This window comes from Odontesthes bonariensis, chromosome 5, assembly GCF_027942865.1.
Source record: "Odontesthes bonariensis isolate fOdoBon6 chromosome 5, fOdoBon6.hap1, whole genome shotgun sequence".
NCBI lineage: Eukaryota > Metazoa > Chordata > Actinopteri > Atheriniformes > Atherinopsidae > Odontesthes > Odontesthes bonariensis.
In genome coordinates this window covers 9,220,898-9,238,014 of record NC_134510.1, presented here as the reverse complement: position 1 = coordinate 9,238,014, position 17,117 = coordinate 9,220,898, and the positions used below count along the sequence as shown (strand labels likewise).

Here is a 17,117-nt window from a genome sequence, read left to right as displayed (position 1 = left end):
TGTTTTACATTGTTTTCCAGCTTAAATCGGTTGCACTTAATGTTAGAATGACATCGCTTTCTGGCATGTAACTCCTGATGAAAACGAAAGGCTTATTTAAATGATCTAAATGTTTTCCCTCCTTGCTTCATCATCCTGTGTTTATCGTAGATTCAAAAGCAGGGCTGACGTTATGTTAGTTAAACTGTCAAAGTAGTTAAACTATCTCTTAAACTGGCCTCAGCTGTTAAATGCTGCTCTACTAATATCGCTGCTCTACTAATATCTGAGAATAACAGCGGTCAACTACTTTCACCTGGAATGGTTTTGATTATTTTAATGCTTTAGTGTGTTTCAGTTGTTCTTATTTCCTTAATCATGTGTGTTTATGTGGTTCCTCAATGTTGGTTCCCTTTTTAGTATAGCTTTCATTTAGGATACTTTGAAAGAGAAGTATTTTCATAAGACGTCACACTCTAGAATACCTCAGCAAAGATTCACTTCTCCTACTGAATATGTTTTACCTTTACTCATCACCATGCACACGTCAGCTTTGTTCGTGTGTAAATAATAGTGCTGGCTAATGGATTTGTGCATGCATTTGATTGTAGATATTTAATCTGTAAAACATTTCATGAGTTGTTTTACATGTGCATATATATATATATATATATATATATATATATAGTTATGGTGAATTCCAATAATACATTGAACACGCAGAAAAAAAATGATGATATCATGCCACAGACTGTGTACCGTATGTCTGGTGCACACATATTTCGTGTACTGTGATAAGGTAGAACGAAAAGGAGCAGGCACAGGGCTGGGAATTGTTGGTATGTTCATGTTCATGTTTATTGCTGTTTTGTACCAGGGATAAGAGGGAAACACTATTTCAATTCTGTGTATGTCCTGCACATATGGCAGCATTGACAATAAAGTTGACTTGAGTGGTAGCTCAGTTGTTTTGTGTATGTCAGAAAGTGTATTCTAAAGCCAGGAGGTGAAGGTGAGGCTGAAGAAGTTGTAGAAGGATTTGTCTCCTATTGTTGTGGCAGCAGAGTGGCTTACAATAAAGTAAACCCCTAAAAAATAATAATGTATTTGGAGATACACGAACAACAGCAAACGGGGCTTTTGCCAAAAAGTAAAGAAAACTTTTAGTCTAACAAATGAAATGTCTTCATATCCAACACCAGTCGTCCTCCTGCCGTGAGGTCACACACAAAACTGTTCATTGCGACATTATTTAGCGTTTATATATTGGCCACAAACTGTAACATAGTGAATATCACGAGACTTCTAAAACTCTATGCTAATATACCACAATCACAGGAGGTAAGCGTCACTTAAAACAGCGAACGTAACTGGAAGTGCGCATGCGCTGGGATTTCCTATGAATTTTTTTTCCTATATCCGACAGTTACAGCGAACTTTAGAAGCATAATATCACAATCATTCGAGCGATGAATAACTCCGGCCACCTGACACTGAATTCGTCCAGTAACGACAATTCGACAAAGAAGAAAGAAAAAGCGCCCAGCACTCAGGTAAGCCTCTATTTAAGTACATTTCCCACCACGGCTCGCGAGCTTGCGGTGATAAGTGTGCCCTACTTCTCTTTAACTTGTGAATATCGTGTATTACAGAGCATGTTCTTATTTCCCGAGGCTTTTTTTTTTTACCGGTTATAAAAGAAATGGCAAATTGACAGTTAGTCTATGTGAAAATTCTTAGGCGTAACGCCATTTCCGGTAAATGTTTTCTAATGAAGGGGGGGGGAATTGCCATTTGCAGGTAGGTGCAACGCTGGGCTTCACGTGGGCGACCTGCCAGGGCTGTGGTTTATAGAATGAAAAACAAAACCCTCTCAAGCCAACCAGTTCTTTTAACCATGATGCAATCATTCTTCAGGTGGTGACTTTTAAAGCCTCCAGCATGCAGAGAATCATCCAGGTGATGCAGGCAGTGGCTCAGAAGAGCTGCATAAGAGCCTGCCAGCTCTTCTGCCTCCCTGTAGACTCCCAGACCTCATGGTGTTCAGGTAGAATCCCCCTTAATGATGTTAGTTTTCAGCATTTTTGGCAAATTTTTTTTGGCAGCTTTGATGCCAAAAGACCATTTTGTAGTAAACCAAATTCCTTTTCACTGCCTTTACAGCTCCAACTCCTCAATCCAGGGAGGAGAAACATACACCAGGTATGTGCCTGTTTTGAATTTGATTATGCCTTGAAATCATTTTCGTATAAATAGTTTTGGGTTCATTTTCTCTACATCCGAAACTATGTTTTTTTGTCACACATTTTGCTTGCCCAAACCAGCCACTCTGCTATGGCCTTCCAAATTGTGTGCAATAAGCGAAACAAGCCCCTTCTGCATATTCAGGAACTGGAACGATCTTTGACTGTGATAGCATTTCTGCTTTGATGCCACTCTGGGACAACAACTTCCTTTCTCACAAACAGAAACACTCAAGAATGCACCGTCGACCATTTTGATTGTCAACATAAGCAACTCCACCCTAACCAACTGCGTCATCGGGGATTCCAACCCATCTGCGGTGACTGAACGTCAGCCCCTGCTGCGGGAATCTGAGCCCCAAAAGCAGGGTGGGTAACCGTTTAAAGCTTAACTTTTTAAAGGAGAACTGCGGTATTTTCAACATTAAGCCTCATTTATGCTCGCACTATTTTCTTCGCCGTGGCGGAGTAATATCAACGAACATCCAGTACAAAATGTCAAATAAAACATGACAGAAGCAACTTTTCGCAATGAAATTTGATATGGATTATCAGTGCACACCAGTAACCACTCCGGTGAGTTGATGAGTTTGAAAACGGACGTTTATGGTGCTTTTACGGACCTTTTTGGATATGCACCGTACTTGCCATTCTGAAGCAGGTTGAGAAGAATCAAAATTAGGCAAATACCGGAGACAGCAGTAAACATCAAAAAAGCGGTGAGGGGGGTTCTAAAACATTGCAGACGACTCATAAATGAGGCTTAATGTTGAAAATACCGCAGTTCTCCTTTAAGCCTGTACCGAACGTATCCCAGCGCCTCTAAATGTGCTCACAAGTCTTGTTTATGCGTTAGGCACAACTCGGATGAGGTGCAGCTGCAGCCATGGACAGCACGAGACAGCACCGACCGCTCCTCCCTCACCTGCTTCTCCCTACCTTCCCCCTCCATCAGGGGAACATCTGAACATCTGCATCCACAGCTCGAGCCTCAACTACGTTATCATCGGAGACAACAACAATATGCGTGCAGAGTGTGACACACTCTTTGGCGGGATTCAAGCTTAGACTACATGTTTAGAAGTATTATTCTAAGGCTAAAGTTAAGTTTGTTTTTAATCTTTTTATCACCAATTGACATTTATAATTGATTGATCTATAAACGTCATAGAGCAGTAAAATATTACATATCACCATTATGTGGTGGATCTTCGGTTTAATGACACGAAAGACTAAAAACAAGCCAATAAGCTCATGAAGCTGGACAACCAGAAAAGCAGCAAGTAAATCAAGCGCTGCTGATTCATTTTATGTGGAATTTATCTCCACGTAGTTTCAGTGCCTGATATTTTGATGTTCTGACTGATGTCACTGTTCCTCTGATCTCGTTACGCGACTTGAAACCTGTCCTAGAGTTGTAAAAGTTCCCGTGTTGTAAAACGTTCCAGCTTGCACAAACAAACGTCAGCTCCCCAAAAACATTTATCCTTAAATAAATCTCCAGAGTCAAAGGGCTTCCTTCCTGTTTAGCAATGCTGGGTGTTCTGCTTCTCTGTCAGACATGATGGCTTACATTCAGGGGAACAGCTGGAAATTTTGCCGGGCAGCGTTGGTACTGAGTCATCTCTCTTTGATGGATAAGGGGAATATTTCATCAGCTCACTGTATATTGTGTGATTGAAATCAATACCATGTAATGATAAAGGCTAGTGATGCAGTGTATGGCCTATGGTCATTAAGAGTAACTTAATAAATAAGTCGTTTTTTATTTGTATTTATTTCTTTTTATTTTTTCTTATTGCATTTTGATATCCTGTTTCTGTTTGGTATTGTTTGATACTTTCTGTTCATAGAAATTAAGTAAAAGATTTTGAATAAATGTGCCATTAAGCTACTATTTCTATCATGCCTGATACAAACACATTATTTTTCTGAAATAATGGATGGGATCATAGGAATATTTGTTTTTGGTGCATGTTTAAAATGACAGAAAAACTGAATGTTTCTAAACTTTTAATAAAGAAGAGACTTTGACTTTGTCGTTATTTGGGTTGAATCGTGTCATTTCAATGAGCAGAAAAGTAATTTCTTCTTCTTTCCTTTCTTCTTTTTCTTGCCTTCCTTGTCCTCCTCTGCTTTTTTATAAGGACCAAGGCCTCGGCGAACCATGCAGCCCCTCCACCAGGCCTGCAGCTGCACAGACCCGGTCAGGGTCAGAAATGGGCATCAGTGCACACAGACAGAAAGATAAAATGTGCTGCTAAGGCTTGTGAGTCTCAGCTCGGACTGGATGTCATTACCTTGGTAGCAACTCTGGCCTCTTCCTGCTTTTGGCGCAGTTTCTCCTGCTCCTCCTTGTCCTCCATCGCCACCAGCTCCATCTCCCTGAACTGAAATCAGCAAGGAATCAACATTCTGCTGTGCAGCATCGGCAGCTGTTGAGCACTGAGAGCCACTCACCTTCCTCCTCATCTCCATCAGCTTGTCTAAGTTCACCGTTCTTTTACAGCAAACGCTGTTGAGCTGATTCTCCTTCTCCTGCAGCATCTGCTTTGTGCGCCGCTGCCACTGATATAGAACCTGCTGCAGCTCCTGAACAGCAAAAACACAAAATGAGCTGCATGAAAAATATAAATCATTTAGAAATTAGCTGGAACAGTTTCAGTCTATATTGTCAGAAACGAGCAAATGGGATTTCTAAAAACAGTGTTTATTCTCCTGTTGCACTAAATCCAGGTCAGGGCATGTTTTATTATTCACATAAATCAGCGCTATCCTTTGACGCAAATACATGTCATACTGTTATAGCCTTTGCCTCTGTAATAATAACTGTATAACCTAATGCAATGTGAGCAATTGGGAAGTCACGCTGAACAAGTACGGTAACCGTTTTTACTGTGGCACATAGACTCATGTAACAGGTCTTACAAACCTTTGTTATGTTGGATGTTCATAAATTCATACAAAACTGCCTTGAAACATTCAGTCACATTATTATCCATATACAGTATATTAAACTTATAGCAGGTACACTTTTGAACACGAAAGCTCTTTTTAGGCAAAGTTGAACAGAAAAGAGAAGACATTTTTTAGATATATTTAATGTTAGAATAAAATATAAACAGTAAACTTAACTTCATTACCCCCCTTTCAACAATCTGCAACGCATTTTTTTTTTTACCATAATTGTCTTCTAAACCAACTTATAAGACTTCTGAGGCTCTTGAACTGTCTGTCCTTTTTCAAGGTTCAAACAACTCAGCACTAATTATGAAAATCAACTAGTTATTAAGGAGTTTCTCCTCCCCCACAAAGATAAACCTGTCAGGCCTATGGATGACTTACATCTAACACCATATTGCCTAATTTATTAAGTATCTGTGAATATGCATATTAGTCCCGTCTCTGTCACCACTGCTTCCCTGGCTGCTCATCCACAATTCTGGTCGAACTTTCCAGATTTTTATGATGACATGTTGCAAATTTGATCTGGAACTTGTTCCCAATTGTCAGTTGACACGATTTTAAATAAACTGCATACGAATTGCACGTTCACTGTAATCCACAAAAACTAAAATAAACTAATCTTTTATCTAATCTTTTTTGATGAATGACTGAAAAAATGACACTAATAATTCTATTATAATTCAGAATATATTCTTCATTTATTTCAATTTGATTTTACTTTGTAATTACAACATCTAAGCAATTGCATAACAGTATCTAATGTCCGTGATAATGTTGCCATACCAACCGTGTGCTGATTTAGCAGGAATCGTTCAGACACTTCGTGACTTCTCTTCTCCTCTTTCAGCTCTATCTCCAGTAACTGAGAAAGAAGGCGGCAGAAAACATTTACTTGCAGAGAACCTGACATGCCTAGAACACGTGGGGCTGACGTACCTCCAGCTGGTCTTCCAGCAGTTTCTCAGGCTTGCAGTTCTCTTTCTGCACTGGCTTTGGGACAGTCTTGGGCTTCACAGTCATCTTCCTGAGGGCAATTACTTCCTTCAGCTGAGCCCTTAGTGTGGACATGTCCTGAGGGGGTGAGAGCATTGGAAGAGTTGAGGCCCCATAATGAACATGTTGACTTTTGTTTGCCCCAACAGCAATTCTTAGAGACACATAAAAACTCTTAATTTCTTACATTCAGCTTCTCTTTTTTTTCTTGGATCTCTTGTTGCTGTTTCTTTAGACTCTGTTCGAGCTCTGTCTTTGCCTTTCTGGATGGATAAAAAAAACAAACAAAAAAACACCACACACTGTACAATTACACTCTCCTTTTTGAGATTAAGGTCGCGATTATTATCATTTGCAAAAAATGCAAGGACAAACTTTCTGTTCTCTTCATCTTTGCTTTTCTGTTCCTCTCTCTCCACAACCTGTTGCAGAGAGCTGAAACTCTGCCTCTCGTCCAGCTGAAAATGCAGCTGGGCCATCTGCTGCGAGATGAATTGACTTGCAGAGACAGAAAATGACATTTTAAACGGTGACGCTTGAACAGCTCTCTGGGAGATTTACCCAAAATCAAATGTACTCAATTTTTAGAGACTTAAAATCTGACATTTTCTTTAAACTTAACTCCTAAATTTTCCAGAGGCTCCTGCTGCCATCTTAGTTGATGATTCTTTTTTAGATGACACCCATCTGACAAAGATTTGATCTCCTCAGTTTACAACAAACTGAGTAGCACCAAACCAGCTCTCTCTGACAGAAAAATAGCCGCTTGGGAAAGAGACCTCAATCTCTCTACACTGGATTATATACAGGATTCAATTCTCGATCTGGTCACTGTGTACTCATCACTCCTCGCTGCAACTTAAGGTTATTCACAGAGCTCACATGTCTCACAAGCTGGGCTATATCATATATTCAGATTTTAGTTCCTACAATGATAGTTGTGGCAGTTCTGAGGCCTCCTTCGGTTCCGGTTTAGCAAAGGTCTGGCGAGGGGTCTTCCAAACCTTCCAATACCTGTGGGTATGGACCTGAAACCAAACCCTCTGCTTGCTCTCTTTAGCCCTATTCGGACGGGACTAGTTTAATGGGGGGACCTGGGGTAAAGTAATAATAACCGGGAAATCTAGTCCCGTCCGAACGCGCCATGTCAGTAAAGATAGCGGAGTATGTCGGTAAACTTTGCCGAGAATTCTACCTCCTGTGAAACGGTCCGGAGTATCTACCATAGGTAATACTAATCCAGTGCGAATGCGACCTTCGGTAATAAGTACGGAATATGTCGTCACATCCTTTTAAAGAGAGAAACAATTAGGTGTAAAATAGAAAATGACACTTAAGTTTCGTTGTGCAATCCTTTTTTTAAACTATACTTTACATTCAGGTAAAATAAGTATCCTGAACAAAACTTTGGTGAACAGTACTTTACATTAAGGTCAAAAATGAATAAATCTTCTGTTCTGTTATATTGTACAATACGTTTTAGTAATACTTATCATTCAGGTAAACAAACAAAAAAGTCTTCTGCGTTTGTATCCAATAATTTTGGAGCAGAATGCTTTATATTCAAGAAAACTCCTCCCATGTTAGATGAATATTACAGGGATTTCTTGTCCCGTCCGAATTGGTCATTTCTTGTCCCTGGCGTCGTCTGGTTAACCAACATTACCATACGTCCCCTCATTGAACTAGTCCCGTCCGAATAGGGCTTTAGACACTATTGAGGAAGTTAATGAACGCCTCACCTTAGCTAAGCGCCATATCATTTTCTTCACTTCTCTCCTGGCCAGGCTTACAATATTACTTACTTTTCATTTCATTTATTTACTTGTTTGCTTATTTATTCATTCATTTGCTGTTCTGGAGCGACTCACCAGTCTTTAGTCAGCTTGATCAGCCTGGCTTTCTCCTACACACAACAGTCAATGTAAATCAGAGCATTCCCATGTTCAGGAACAGGAAACAAACACGGTGAAGGAAATAATTAGTGAGGGTCAGATCAATAGCAACAAACAGCTTTTTCAGGGAAGTTCAGATGATGATGCAGTGAGTCACCTCTCCAGGTGCTGTGTGCTGTTCCTTGTTGATCTGTGCTGTCAGGGTGTGTCCCAGTATGTCCAACTGATGCACACAGTCCTCTATTACAGCTGCTACTCTGAGAGTCTGAACCTGGGATAAAGACATCCTGGGGACGACAACATACAGCTATATATATATTACCCTAGTGAAAACTAAAGGTGTAAGTATGTGTCAAGTCAAGTCAAGTCAAGTGGTTTTTACTGTCATTTTAACCATATACAGTGGTGTACAGTACACAGTGAAACGAAACAACGTTGCTACACAGAACAGTAAACATATATATATATATATATATATATATATATATATATATATATATATATATTTGTGTGTGTGTGCGGTGTGGTTGTCAGTGTGATGTTGTGTATGAAAAAGAGAGTATGATCAGATGTGTGTTCTTAAACTTAGATGAGTGTGTGAGTTTATGTATGTATTGTTTTTTTATGTAAAGCACTTTGTGCTGCTTTTGTATAAAAAGTGCTATAAAGTTTGATTTGATTTATATTTAGTACCCTTTAATACATGGTTGTGCATTAACATGCTTGATTGATACATATAAAGTTTACTTACTTTTTTATGGAACTATAACAAGAAATGTATGTGCCACCAATATAAAGGCAATATGCCAATAATAGGTTCTTATTCCGTTAATACTATCCTCAATCCTACTTTTCGAACATTTCTAATAATAATTAGCACTTAATAGTAACTTAACAATATACTTTGTTATTACTTTATGGGCTGAAATAAAAGTGTACTTAAAGTTACAGTCAAATATAATTCAACATATATCACAACATAAATATATTATTTAATTTGTTACAATGATAATAATTCACAGAATTCAATCTTAAAACATACAAAAACATATTAAACTAAAACTTTAAATGAACACACTTTGGTGAAAGCAAATAACTTATACCTAAACTATACTTTCTTTGAATGTATTTCAATAAAATGAACTAGAGTAATTATTTAAGTGTGTAAAAAGTGTTGTTATGAAAAATGCATGACATGAGCAGACTTCTCATATATTTCTGGATGGTACACGCTTTGGTCAGTACAATTGGCAATATCCTATTGAAAATGTGAATGTATTTCAAATACGACAAAGAAAAACTATTTTTCTCCCGGGTACATTGATCCTAACATTCTAAAACCTGCGTGATGACTCAGTGGGGTTACATGGTACTGTAAAGAATCGGATTAATGGCTAAATTACAATAAGACTGAGTTATTAAGTTCATGTATACACCTTAGTTTGACTAAAAATTGGACCAGATCGAGTTACTCGCAGTTGGATTAAGACCCCGAGATAACTCGGTTGATAGTCACACTTAACGTGCTTATAGACGGTGAAGCACATGGTGAATGGGATTTTAAGTTCTGTGCATTCTCAAGATTTTTTCCCGGGGTCATGAACCGCAACAATGTGATGGAGAATGCGCCGTTGTGCAATAAGCATGCTCATCACAAACGAAATGTAGAGGGACGCAGTTTCATATTGCTCTTTGTTCGACATCTTTCTCGAATGCCTGAGTTTGTAGTTGTTGGTGGTGGTGAAGAGGTCAACCGGAAGTGGCTATATTAGCAATAGTTGTAATGGGTACAGCGCCACCTATTGTACCGGGGTATGACATGCTTTGTGGCAATGATTCCATTTATTCACCGCCATGTATACTTGGATCATTGCGCAAATAAGGAGCATAATCCAACTATAGCTATAATCGAATTAATGTCATCACGTAGACCCACTGAGTGACATCACTCAGGCGGTCGTTAATGAGCCAATTGTAGGTGTACACCTTCTCAACTGCCCCTCTCAGCCCCGCATGCTACAAGCTAAGTGTCCGTGTCATGTTAGGGGGAAAACAGTGGATTTCAGTTCTAAAAGTTAACGACAGTCACTCACATCAGTCCTCTTCGAAACAGTTGGTCTCGGCCCGAATAAAAAAACAATTAGCCTATCCTTCGAAAGAAACAAGACAGCGACTTTGACCGGAAGTGATACTGTATATATCTCCATGGTAACGGAGCTCTGCCCCCACTCTTTTTTTGGTCAAAACTTTATCGTAATTTTTACATAAAAAGGAAAACACTGAAGATACAAGGCTATGAGTACTTTGTAGTTGTAGTCTGACGTTGGGATGAACTTAGTGGAACGTCTGCCTCCAGTCCAGTGTGGTCTTCCACGGAAAATGTGTATGATGACCAGGACAACCAGCAGACCATAGACATATATACAGCAGACAACAACCACAGACTGTTGAGCAGTCTCAAGGTTCCTCATTCAATACTCCAGCAATTTATATCTTCAGTTCCCAAATTATTAAAAGGTGTAATTAAAAGAAAGGTAACATAATGGTAAACATGTGTCTTTTTAGAAAAAAAAAGTTATAACATTATTACCGAAATGCATCACAGTTACTTAGTGAAAACATAAAAAATGCTTTGGACTTGTGTCTAGAGGTCAAAACAAAATCACATAGAAAAAAAAATTGAAATTTTATTGCTTTTTACTTAAGTAGGACTACCTACTTAAATTGGTGAGCAATACTGAGGTGGCACCGCCAATGTTGGAGGGGCTACACAGAACAGAGAATCACATTTACGCTTGGTGAATTGAAAAGCCACATAATGTATGCACATGTACTTAGTATGGAAACACACGTCGTCTTTGAGGGAAACAACACTTAATTTAGGGAGGAACCAACACTGCACCACAGAGATTAGAGGGCTAAACCCCTACTCCTGCGAACTGAACTCAGAGGAGTAACTATGGACAGTGAATTGATTTTGTGCGAAGCCACATTGAGAAAAGCTAAGTATCATCATCAATACTTGCCTGATTTTTCAGCTGCTAGTTTTAAAATAAACACTAGAGACAGCAAGGATTAATGGATGCTCCTTTGCCACAGTTTATTGAAGCTCGAGTCGAGTCTAACCCTAACCCTAACCCACAAGGCCATCGACTACATGGTGGGAGCATGATCAGACATGTAAATGTAAAATTCACGATTTAGTGATGTTTAAAACTTAGTCCACAGTTGGAATGTAGCCAAAATATTGTAATTTTTTTCATCATTTATGTTGGTCTGTGTGGTTGATAACACATTTTCCTGACAAACTATGAATCCGTATTTATTTCTACTTTAGTTGGACTTTATAAGTTGGTCAGTTGATCAATTTTATAGATGTAGAAAAAATATTGGTGACCACTAAATCATTTTGATACGGTGCTTCAATGGCATCTTTTCCCCATTTGATATGCTGAATAGTTTACCCTGTTGTGGATTTGAACTTTAACTAAAGATCAACCCTTTTCACGAGAACCCTGTGTCAGATGAAAGCTCACTTGATTCTCAGTTGAGGGAATATTTGATATTTTGTGCGCAACAAATTACATCTAAAGTTCCCTTATTGGTGAACGCAAACAGAATCTGAAGAGGAGAGGATGAATCAACAAAGAATGATGTCTTATAGCTGTTTTCTCTGACTTGAGCCTTGAGAACATTCATTTCCCACAGTCCAAAAACATGCTCTTTTTTTTGGCTCCCCATAATACTGTTGGCAGCCTCAGAGGGATTTTTTTCCATAATTTTTCCTTTAACTCACACGTAACTCAAGAAATGGGACAATAGTCAGGTATTGTATTTAACTTTATTGTTGTATTCATCATTTGTTACTCTCTTTGCAGGGAGTTACAGATTAAAGGTAACATAGACTGAGGGTACAAGCTACACGGTTATACATGCACGATGCTGTCTGTCACACTGCAAGGTTTCCCCTGCAGACGTCCAGCTCATCCCCTCTACTTCTGACCTGAACACACCGTTACTGGGAGTTTCTCCTCTGAGAGATGAAGAATTACTGTTAGCGCTGTCCTCCTCAAGACATCACACACCTGATCTATAAACAAACTAATAGAAACAAAGTATGTACAGTTAACAGTGGATGGCTGAATATATGAGTGATCATAAAAGGCAACTTTTAAGGCAGAAATATGTCAGAAGGATGATGAGGCATATGATAAAGAAAAAAATAATAATACTACAAACATCCAGGCCTGTCAGACCTTACTTCCTGCCAGTGAGGCTCTGGATGATGCACAGAAATCATAAAGGCATTTTGATGAGATTTACTGGGTGTATTAAGCAGCAGGACCAGTGAGTTGTTACTTTTTGCTGCCTATACTTTGAACTGGGTTTCGTAATCTGTGAATGAGGCATTTTATTATGACTAATCTTTACAGGATGCAAACATTAAAACACAAATCAAGAAGTTAATGTCAAGAAAAATAAAAGAGTTAGCTTTAACTATGTATCTATCAATGTCAAGATACATTTTAGAAATGCAAAAATATTTCATGTTAATCAGTGAGAGGCAAATCTGCATCACCCAACATGTGTTCTTTTGTATCACTATAGCACTGACTGTACACTCAGGAGCGTCTCACTGCCTCTGAAAACGAATAGGTTTAGAGATTCTACCAATTTTAGAACAGAGAACCTGTGGTATAAAACAGTTGTGTGGCATTTAGAAGAAATGAACAATTACCAGTCAGGAATAGTCAAATTACAGATAAAAGAAATTCTCAGTAGCTCAGCCCATCCTGGATCTGTTTTCACCAATTCAATATAACCGCTCTGATCTGATACCCCACCCACAGAGATCTGTTCCAGCAAGTCACCAACTGCTGTGACAACGAACATCCAAGCATGTTATCTTTATATTTTCAACTTTGAGCAATGTCTTTTTTATCTTTGTTTTATTTTAAATGTGGGCTTTAATGAGTGCAGGTTGGCTACCTTAGCAGCATTATCACTGCAAAGATCCAGCAGGGAAATAGCGTTACCTTCCGTGACTCAGGTGTGAGAAAGTGGGCATTATTTGGCACTAATCAGCATTAAAAACTGGGGATTTTTTATCTCTGAGGTGCAGTTTCTGTCAGGAGAAAAATGTAGGTAGTGCTTTCCTTTCCTTCCTGCAGAAGAGCAGAATCATGCTTTTAGGTGTGCTGACTGTTGCATTGAGGAGGGAGGGTCTCCCTGAGCATCATCAGCAAAATTCAAAACAGAGGGTAATATTTTTTTTCAATCAATCCTTTACCGTACACACACACACACACACACACACACACACACACACACACACACACACAAACGCACACACGTTAAAAAAAAAAAAAAATCACAACCCATATAAACTGTACAGCTTAATAGTCTGTATTTACTTGAGTGTGACTCTCAGTTCGCAACACACTCTCTCTTCAGTTTTGTGCTTTGAGTTGAATGTGAGTTGGGCTGGACCACATGCTTGTGCCACCAGAGGGGAGGAAGTCAGTGCACTTTGACTTCCCACAGTCTTCTCTGTAGTCAAATGTCTGTGGCCAGAAAGAGAAGGATACACTTTGATGTCAGTGATGTAAAAAAAAAAGTTTTAAAAAAGCTGGCTGACCTGCAGGATGCTCTCGTCTGGAGGAGCTCGATACCGTAGTCAGAACACAGCCCAAAAGAAATTAAACAAATTTTTTTTTAAAACACACACACACACACAAAGCCCATCTCTGAGGTTCATTCAACTAGTCTGACAGCTCTGTCTGACTTGAATATGCATAAGCAGTTTCAGATTTCGTTGATTGTTCGTTCAGACGGCCTGTACTCCTCCCGTCCTTTAGGAGAGTAGAAGGACTGTGTCTTGCGTTTTAAGCGAGCCCTCTTGGTGGCCAGTGACAGGCTGTGCTTGCTGGAGGCGATTATGTCACAGATGAACTTCTTGCAGTCAACGCACACCTCCATGGTGGCCCAGTCCTCCGTCAGCTCCGGGGGAAGCTCCAGTTCATCGTGAGACTTTAAAGAGCCATGCTTCGAAAGCCTGTGAAACAAGTCAAAGTTGTCATGGTGGGCTTGTTTTTATACTAACAACTTGCAACAGGCTTGAGCTTGTGAGCTTGTGCTCATCACAGTTGGTCTTAAATTATTTAAAGCATCAGTTCACCAAAGCGCAAACTCAAAGTTCAACTGTTTTTCCTCAAGGGATTCCACCTGTGACCGTACTTTTACTTTTATTTTTTGTGCAAAATAAAAGAATGAGAACTGAATGAGAAAAATTGAAACCATTTCCTAATTTTTCTCTCTTAACACAATAGGAAGATTGGCATGTCTAGGACACATGACAAAGCAATGTGGACAGCAGGCAGCTTACTACCTACTGGTCTGGTAGTTATAACCTTGTCCACTAGATGTCAGTAATTTATAGTTGGAAGCATCAAACTGGAAGAGTGCTGTGTGAGGTGGACGTGTTGAATCAAAGACGCGGCTAACAGAACTGAGAGCTGTGCTCTGTTTTTTTTAAACATGTTTTATGCTTCAGTATTGCAGTCTGTGATGAGGAACACATTCTGCATCTGATTCTCTGCTTTAAAACTGCAGCATTTGTGGCATATTTTAACCTCTGTTTATTCCTCTCTTTTTTTTCCTTTGACTCAAATCTCAACATGCTTTGTTGAAATGAGGACAAACAAAACAAATAATGCTGCTCATAGCTCTTACTTGGACATGGTCTTGTGAATGCCGTGGCGCTGTGGGCTCCCGGAGGATTTGTCAGCTTTAGGAGATGCTGCTGCTCCCGTGGCTTTTCCAGATCCTTTAGATGCCGCTTTTCTAGATTCTTTCAAAGTGGGGGGCGCAGCGGCCCCTCCTTCTGTCATTAAAGGCCCCGGTCCTGCAGCCTCAGAGACTCCTTCTACAGTAGCCATGGCATTTATTCTATCTCTGGGGAGAGTGTTGGTCGAGCCAATGGAATAGATGGGCAGACTAGAATAAGGTTTGGATGGCAGCCGCATCTGTTACAGAAGGATGGTATGAATGTTAATAGGAGGCAGAGTAATAGTTACTGAAAAAGAATGCAGAGACAAATGATCTTTCAATATGTGTGTACATAACAAAAAGAGGCTAAGGGGTTATTGTTTATATAAGGATTTTAAATCTAGAAACTGGACAAAACTGTGATTGTACTAATGCTTTTACTGATTACTTTTAACACTGGTCAAAACTCACTTGACTATGACGTGTTTATCTTTGCTTTCTAAAAGGGAAATTTGATCTTTTTAACAGGGACCTGTTGTTATTACCAGAACAAAGATTAAGCTAATTTTCCCGTTGCACAGGAAGCTGATTTGGCTGGTTTATCCGATCAGACGTACCTTTTTGCAGCATTGTGAACACACAGGCCTGCAAAAAGGTGATTGGAAGATAAAACAGAGAGGAAGGTGAATGAAAGCCGTCATAGTATCTAATATAACACTTCTATACAAAACAGGAAACAAATAATGCGAAACGTGAGAATGATAATTTGAGGTGTTTTACTTTTTGCAGAACTGGCAGATGTAGGACCAGGTGAAAAAGGAAAACCTTTTGGTTCGACAACTGAAGCAAAGCTGCAATAAAAAGTTGACGATATTAGTTGAAAAACTACTGAAAACCATATGTGACTGATTAGCATCAAGAGGCAATTTCCCCCAGGAGAAAGTTAATATGCTCTTTCGCTCATGGTGAAGAAAAGAAAGATAGAACACAGCTCATTCAGTGTCAGTGTTGTAAGTGAGAAAAACATATTACCTTTCCCTTCTTCAAAGCATTGTAGACTTCTTTGTACTGCTGGAATTTCTCCAGCTCAGCTTTCACCAGCACCTGTCTGATGTGCATCACTTCCTCCACCGTCAGAGACAGACACTCCACTGGGAAACAGAACTCCTCCTGTAACAACACACACATACTCATAGTCATGTAGGGACGTAACATATTCCCTAAACCCAAAACCCTTACCTTAACTCTTAATCTTATCCTTAGCCAAACCCTAGTATTGACCCTCGAAAAGATATTTACACTTTGTGAACTCCAGCATCTTGGCTTTCGAACAAAACGGGAGTATTACAACTGGACCACGCATAGACACACAGACCGGTGACCCCGGCAACAGCAGATTTAACACACCGGACCTAGTGTTTCTCATTCAGGACACAAACAGCCATCTTTCTGCACTTTTCACTGCAGTGTGAGTGGGTCCTGGCTACCTCTGGGTCATAAAAAATGCCCCCGTTGTTCAGTAAAAGAAAACAGCAGTACAGAGAGTAAATGGAACTAAAGAGAACACTGTTAAGAAAAACTTTCAGAATACAAAAATGATCATCAAAGGGTAAAAGGAATAGCATACTGTTTAGACATAAACGTTACCGTCTGATGCACCACACCAGATAATAGCTACTAATTCCTGTGGTCCCTTGACAGACAAAACACCCTGCTAACAGAAACATGAACAAAACATCCATCCATCCATCCCTTTTCTGTACCCGCTTAATCCAACTGTCGAGTCGCGGGGGGCTGCAGCCTATCCCAGCGGTCATGAACAAAACATAGCTCCCAAAATAATGTATGCACATTATGCAATATTACACATCCAAGAGGTATACTCGTCAAACAAAGCAAATTAATAAGACTCATTATGCTGAGCTTCTTCCAGCAAACTTTCTAACTTGGTTTAAAAAGTGATGATAGTGCTACAACTCCTCAGATCAACCATTACGCTTTTCTATTGGATAGTGACAGTTACAGTAAAAGCTGATTCCCCAAACACTGAGCAGGAAAATGTTATGATACACTTGTGAAGCATATTTTCAATCGAATCTAACAAGGGGTACTGTTGCTAAGGTGGCCAAAACAATACAACAAAAGGAGGTGCTTGGCCATTTAAAATCCAAATATATGTGAAAAGGGTTATATTTCACCCCACAATGATAATGTTACACTGATATCTTGGACTTTATATATATCATTCTACCAGTGTTGCCATTATGATGAC

At 39.4% G+C, this 17,117-nt stretch overlaps 3 protein-coding genes across 7 annotated transcripts in view; 1 reads left to right on the top strand and 2 right to left on the bottom strand.

Moving 5' to 3' along the window:
- Positions 1 to 1,370: 1,370 nt before the first annotated feature.
- LOC142379686 (uncharacterized) lies at positions 1,371 to 4,368 on the top strand. The gene is made up of 5 exons (XM_075464807.1): positions 1,371 to 1,532; positions 1,897 to 2,026; positions 2,143 to 2,181; positions 2,448 to 2,591; positions 3,079 to 4,368. The coding sequence occupies exons 1-5, from the start codon at positions 1,449 to 1,451 to the stop codon at positions 3,288 to 3,290; spliced, it is 609 nt and encodes a 202-aa protein (XP_075320922.1). The 5' UTR covers positions 1,371 to 1,448; the 3' UTR covers positions 3,291 to 4,368.
- Positions 4,219 to 10,286, bottom strand: LOC142379685 (dynein regulatory complex protein 9-like). Of its 2 annotated transcripts, XM_075464804.1 has the most exons (10): positions 10,171 to 10,286; positions 8,235 to 8,364; positions 8,054 to 8,088; positions 6,558 to 6,680; positions 6,370 to 6,445; positions 6,126 to 6,260; positions 5,977 to 6,051; positions 4,683 to 4,814; positions 4,523 to 4,612; positions 4,219 to 4,415 (listed from the first exon to the last, which is right to left on the bottom strand). In XM_075464804.1, coding segments are annotated over exons 1-10 (930 nt in total). In that variant the 5' UTR covers positions 10,173 to 10,286; the 3' UTR covers positions 4,219 to 4,283. The 2 variants fall into 2 exon arrangements, with proteins under 2 accessions (XP_075320919.1, XP_075320921.1); XM_075464806.1 differs by lacking the exon at positions 8,054 to 8,088 and having other exon boundaries at positions 6,558 to 6,664; positions 10,171 to 10,285.
- A 1,618-nt stretch (positions 10,287 to 11,904) lies between these two features.
- Positions 11,905 to 17,117, bottom strand: part of spire1b (spire-type actin nucleation factor 1b) — a 44,728-nt gene continuing 39,515 nt past the window's right edge. For all 4 annotated transcript variants that reach the window (XM_075464800.1, XM_075464802.1, XM_075464801.1 and 1 more), the window contains 5 exons: positions 15,878 to 16,015; positions 15,626 to 15,696; positions 15,463 to 15,490; positions 14,810 to 15,102; positions 11,905 to 14,132 (listed from right to left, as the gene is read on the bottom strand). In XM_075464800.1, the coding sequence (XP_075320915.1) occupies positions 13,883 to 14,132; positions 14,810 to 15,102; positions 15,463 to 15,490; positions 15,626 to 15,696; positions 15,878 to 16,015 (780 nt within the window). In that variant the 3' untranslated portion in view covers positions 11,905 to 13,882. The remainder of the gene's footprint in view (positions 14,133 to 14,809; positions 15,103 to 15,462; positions 15,491 to 15,625; positions 15,697 to 15,877; positions 16,016 to 17,117) is intronic.